Genomic DNA, 6142 nt, shown 5'->3' on the forward strand with positions numbered 1-6142 from the left:
CTTGCATGTTCGAAATAAAGATATCAATACAAATACAATACAAAACTTATTAACTTTAATTTTGGAATTTATGGTCAATTAACCACATTTTTAAGAAATTAGACCTAATGTTTGAGTTAGGAAAGTAGAAATTAGGAATTATTGAGACTAAAATTAAAGGAATGGATGTTGATGATAATCACAGACTGGAATATGTCAACTTTTACTCAATACTATTTCAAAAACACTTCAATTTCTTTTCAAATGCTATGAAATTGAATAAGACCCAAAATTAATGAAAGTAGAGATTTGTACTTGGCAAAGAGCGTTGTGGGGAATCAATCATGTTATTTTGGGTAATTAAAAAGAACATTGATATAGGACAACGGGGCAATTTGACCCGGGGACAACAAGAGGGTTAATAAGAAGAACACATTGTATGACTTGATTCTTTTTTTAGATAAATATTGTATACCCTCAGAGCAGGAACTGCTGCCAGCTCCACCAACAGGGTCACCATGAAGAAACCTTTCACACTGTCTCCACCCGGAAGCCTGAACAGCAGCTCCAGGTTCCTGCAAGACCAACGTAAGACGATCACCCGTGCATACATAACAATGTTATAGTACAAGCATTAAAGGGAAAATGTACTTACTCCATGTCAAAAGGCCTGGCACGGGAGACACAGGGATGGGCATGAAAATGAGAGAGAACAGATTTCCACTTTAGGATAGATTAGTCTGGATCAATGGAAATACATTTCCAGGAAAAAGCCAGAGGATGTCCGCTCCCTGTGTGTTGCCGTTCTTAAAATCCCTTGGTTTTAGGGAACAACAACAAACGTCAAGCTAGCAAGCTACACGCTGAAAATGTTGAAGAAAATTTGGATCTTGCAACAAGTCCAGCTTAATTAACCCTTGTTTTGTATTCGGGTCAAATTGACCCATTTCAAATTTTTAGAAGAAGAAAAATGGTCCAAGTTACATTTTTTTCTACCTGAAAATCAACGGCCTTACTTTATTTTCTGTGATAAACATGCATTCCTGACTCAATTCAGAACATTTTTCTGGATATGACCACCTTTTCCAAGATAAGAATGATCACATAGTGGATTTTCAACATGAATTATAACCTTATGACAAAAAACGAACCCCACTTCCATGTTTAATTGGGTTCTAGTAGAGACTGATGCATTCCCTAAACATATATGTTATCTCAATAGTTTGAAATTGAGATAAAGACAATATTTGTTTATAGATTATAAAGTACAATTTTATTTCAGAATTGTTTTTTAAAATCCCAAATAGGTCATGGCTCAATTTGACCCGAGGGATACGAGAGGGTCCCGAAATTGAAGACAACACAAGGGTTAAATTACTCACGTTACTGTATTGTGTCAGCAGTTAACTTAATTTAATATTGGATGTGGCGTATTCTTTCACAGGATGCAAATGTTCCTGTAAAACAAGTTCCTTCCTGAGACTATTTTGCAGAGCCACCACCGCCCAAGACGATTGGGATTTTGAAAGAAATGCAAAAAAGTCTTTTTTTTCTCCTATCCTAGAATGCATCTGTGGTGGAGCCACAACGCTGTGGAGATAGGTCTGGAAATGTAAAACTATGGTTAGGGTTACCTTACCCCTGGGGATCCTTCTTCTTCCAGTTAGCTAGTACTGCATCTGCATGGGTGAGAATTGGGGGAAGTCCTAAGCGCTGTGACACCTCCCAGAACGGGACTGCCAGGTTATGTGGCAGCATCTTGGAGGAAGATCATTAAAGATGGAAAGGCATTCATGTAAATTGTAGATTGTCGAGCAATTGGGAGCAGTATGACAAACAGAAAAACTCAAAAACAGAGACACCTGGACTGTGTTGCTCTCCCCCTCCTGCCAGGCGTAGCCCATGGTCAGCACGCTGAGGGCCAGGTGGGCCAGCCGTAGCTCCCTGTGCTTTTGCAGAAACTGGCAGCTCAGCAGCGGCATCTGGACACACGGAGCAGCAGCAGTGAACATATGGCTCTATAAACATGGTGAGTTGTCTTTTTCCATTTCATTGTCCTTCACTTACTTCATTGACATGGAAGCGCAACTCGTGAGAGTCCACGAGCTCTGGGACCCGTCGGGCAATATCCATCCATGGTTGGTAGTAAGGTGGAAGCTCCTCCTTTGAAAGGCAAGGCGGAGCATCATAAGAACACGTGGAACGGAAATTAGTCGAAAAAATTAAGCCAAGTCCTTAAAGCTGGGTTCTATCTAACGTCCAGCAGGGGGCAACTCCACTGACTCCAAGAAGAAGTCTGTTTCTATAGAAGTCCATGAGAAAATGAGTCTTGATTTATTACCTCAGTAAGCATTTTTATAATGAGTTGATGGTTTCAATCGCTAGTTTCGAGTCTTCTTTAATACAGAATGATGTTCATTTTGTAAACTATGGTCCCATATGGGGCATTTTTAGGCCTTTATTCGACAGGCCAGCTGAAGACATGAAAGGGGGTGGTGGGGGGGAATGACATGCAGCAGAGGGGCGCAGGTTGAAGTCAAACCCGGGCCCACTGCGTTGAGGAGTAAACCTCTATACATGGGCGCCCGCTCTACCATCTGAGCTATCTGAGCCTAATTATCTTAAAATAGACAATTAGGCAGAGGATAATTTAGGACCTGTAAATCAGGCTTTGCGATGCTAACCATGCTAACTCTGTGGACATTAAAATAGACCTGAACTAGTTTTTGGCTGTGTTTTCATCTGAAGCTTTGACCTTCTCACTGTGTGTTTTCACTTAAAAAATCTAAGTTAATTGGAACATTTTGGTCGCCTAAAATGTCTTGTTCAGTCTTCGGCAAAAGCTACCGCTAGCATTAGCTTGTGACTTTAGGGAACATTTTTGTGTACTGCCGTAGATGCAGATGAACGATAGTTGAACCAGTACCGGGAGGTCCTTGTTTAACCGTCGGTAGATCTCCGCCAGATGACTTTCTTCATGAGGGTTGATAATCCGCAACTTTCCCTCTTTAGCGTTTAGCTTAGCACAGCACCATTTTAACCATAAACAACACTGGCTTGGCGGCATCGGTCACTGGCCGACTTTGCAACGAGTGAAGCGGAGATTCGCGCATGCGTCACTTTGCAACAAATAGCATATAAGATGCTAACGAGAGACTTCTGTAATGGCAACACAGTAAAAATGGACCTAATTAACCAAGTTGGTTCACTGCTGGCTACAAGCTAGCATCAAGCACAACAACGGCAGTCAGTTGAATGGTGTTTTGAGCTAACGTTAGCAACCAATCAACCATAGATAGCTACAACTTTTTGAAATGATTTCCATCTTCTGTTATTGTTTATAATTTCATGGATTTCACAAATATCAGTATGACAGTCATGCCGTAAACCGTTTACATCTGAGCATGCGTGACTCAAATCTGCACTCTCCTCACATTGGGCAATGACAGCATCTTTCTCCCCAGCTCCACCCTTTTGTCAACAATCACATCCAGTTTCAAAAAACCAAGATGGCAACGGCCCCATCACCAAACTGGAGGCTTCAAAACGGCAGCGCACAAACCGATGGGTGACGTCACTGCTGCTACGTCCACTGTTTTTACAGTCTATGGTGTGAACGAGCAAATGATGGATTGATCTCAGACGGTTTCATTAGTTAATTTTAAAGCCTCCTTACCTAAATTCACATTTAATTGTTTTACGTAGATACACACACACAGTGACCTTAGACAAAATATAATTATGTAAACACGTGGAATAAAGTTCATCACTCAAAGCAAACAGGAGCAATGCCAACGTCAGCATCCCTTAGTCAATTTGTCCAAATCAATACCACCAGTCACGAGTTCACAGTTTATAACTGTGTGAGCACCGTTTTCATTTGATGTGAATTACATCGAAGCTCAGTTAAATGGCAATCAAAGGTTTTATTATGACCGGTAAAATGTGAAAAACTGTAAAAAGTTAGAGGAGGAAACTAATTTATTGGGATTTTCCACCTACCAGGGGATCCTTGAGGATGAAGCCCAGCTCCTCGGAGACATGGTACGAGTCCAGAGAGAAGAGAGCTTTGGAGTCGGAGTCAGGAGAAGCCATTAGAGAAAAGTCCAACAACCCACCGACGATCCTCCGACTATCTCCAACTGTCTGGACTCCGGCACGGAGGTGGCTTTAAAGCTGCTGTCAATAAAGGTTACACAACGTTTCCCCCCCTCACTTCTGCTATTGCACAACTCTAACTTCAGGTTGGCTAATCAATACCTACTGTATGCTTCATATTGTGGATCATTTCTGTTGAAGTTATCTTTTCTACACTTTCACAAAGTTAAGAAAGTTAACATTACACCTGCGTTTTTGCAGTTTTGTTGTTTTTCTGGGGCTCCAGTCCAGAAATAATTAATAATAATGTGTAATTTCCCCTCAGTCTCTTTGACTAGACTGGCAAATCAGTAGAGCAAAAGGGGGGAAATTGACATTTAGTCTTTGAACTCTAATACCCACATAACATCAGACAGCTTTTTCCTCTCTTCAGTTGTTCTGATGAAGATACATCACAGGATGTCTTCTCTACGGCATCCTTCTTTTCCTCTGCAACTATCATGTTTTTCCCATATGATGATATAAGAGCATGCCCCCATACCGTGCATGTTTCATCCCAAGACCAGCATGCATTTGGGCCACGGACCACTCCATAGAAATAATTTCATGAAGTGAGTTGTCCATTGCCGCCGGGTTAAGGTGTGTGGTGGCCGCCGGGTTAAGGTGTGTGGTGGCCGCCGGGTTAAGGTGTGTGGTGGCCGCCGGGTTAAGGTGTGTGGTGGCAGCCGGGTTAAGGTGTGTGGTGGGCCGGGTTAAGGTGTGTGTGGCGCGCGGGTTCGGGTTAAGGGGTGTAGTGGCCGAGGGTTAAGGTGTGTGTGGCCGCGGGTTAAGGTGTGTGGTGGCCGCCGGGTTAAGGGGTGTGGTGGCGCCGGGGTTAAGGTGTGTGGGGCGCGGGTAAGGTGTTGGTGGCACGCCGGGTTAGGTTGTGTGGTGGCCGCCGGGTTAAGGTGTGTGGTGGCCGCAGGGTTAAGGTGTGTGGTGGCGCGGGTAAGGTGTTGTGGTGGCCCGCGGGTTAAGGGGTGGGCTGGCCGCCGGGTTAAGGGTGTGTGGGCGCGGGTTAGGGTGTGTGGGTAGGGTGGCCGCGGGTTAAGGTGTGTGCTGGCCGCGGGTGTAAGGTGTGTGGTGGCGCGGTTAAGGTGTGTGGGTGGCGCCGGGTTTAAGGTGTGTGTGGCCGCCGGGTTAAGGTGTGTGGTGGCCGCCGGGTTAGGTGGTGTGGCGCGGGTTAAGGTGTGTGGTGGGCACCGGGTTAAGGTGTGTGGTGGGCCGGTCTAGTGTGTGGTGGCGCCGGGTTAAGGTGTTTGGTGGGCCGCAGGGTTAAGGTGTTGTGGTGGGAAGAGGGTTAAGGTGTGTGGTGGCCGCCGGGTTAAGGTGTGTGGTGGCCGCCGGGTTAAGGTGTGTGGTGACTGCCATCTCAAGTACAACATGTTCTTGGCAGCCATGAGAGCACCAGATCATTCATGACCACGACTGCTCTCGCACTAAGTGTTCCCAGTCAGGAGCCACACAGCTTGTTCTGTTTTCCTGTTAAATGACTGACCAATGCTGACTTATTGACAAAGCAATTGTGTTGATTCAGAACTTCCTTGTGATTTCCAGGGTACAGTATCGGGAGACCTGCTCTCCTCTACACTCAGAGGGAGACGTGGGCCTTCTGGAGGAAGAGTGTTGTCGTGACAATGTTAATGAAAAGGTAATTTGAATCATGAATTAATTTCCACAGTGCATTTCCCTCCATTAGAAAAACAAAATGTCGACATCAGAGCAGCAAATCTGTTAATATTCCATTCATCTGTAAAACTTTAGTTGAAACAGAGACAAGACCCTAGATCTGCTTTACTGAAAATGAAATGAAGACTGCTTTTATGAATACTGATAGTCCCAGAACATTTTTAACAAGTCTAAAGGTTTGGTTACATGTTATTACATCGTTATGTAATACGTGTCGTGTGTTAATTTGTTCTTATTTTGGAGAAAATAATCCCACCCTGAGCTTTGCTTTTATGTCTGTATGTTGTGGATTAACCCTTCTGTTGTCCTCGGGTCAAATTTGACCCAATTTCAAAGT

At 44.1% G+C, this 6142-nt stretch overlaps 1 protein-coding gene across 2 annotated transcripts in view; it reads right to left on the bottom strand.

Annotated features, from left to right (window-relative positions):
• The window catches only part of ido1 (indoleamine 2,3-dioxygenase 1), an 8612-nt gene extending 4469 nt beyond the window's left edge, over positions 1 to 4143 (bottom strand). Inside the window, exons 1-6 of one of the 2 annotated variants that reach the window (XM_032517028.1) lie at positions 3982 to 4143; positions 2047 to 2142; positions 1842 to 1961; positions 1619 to 1737; positions 635 to 649; positions 455 to 554 (exon numbers count right to left, since the gene is read on the bottom strand). In XM_032517028.1, coding sequence (XP_032372919.1) covers positions 455 to 554; positions 635 to 649; positions 1619 to 1737; positions 1842 to 1961; positions 2047 to 2142; positions 3982 to 4074 — 543 coding nt within the window. In that variant the 5' untranslated portion in view covers positions 4075 to 4143. The remainder of the gene's footprint in view (positions 1 to 454; positions 555 to 634; positions 650 to 1618; positions 1738 to 1841; positions 1962 to 2046; positions 2143 to 3981) is intronic. The other variant, XM_032517030.1, reaches the window with a different exon arrangement.
• Positions 4144 to 6142: the final 1999 nt, after the last annotated feature.

Source organism: Etheostoma spectabile, chromosome 5 (assembly GCF_008692095.1).
Source record: "Etheostoma spectabile isolate EspeVRDwgs_2016 chromosome 5, UIUC_Espe_1.0, whole genome shotgun sequence".
Lineage (NCBI taxonomy): Eukaryota > Metazoa > Chordata > Actinopteri > Perciformes > Percidae > Etheostoma > Etheostoma spectabile.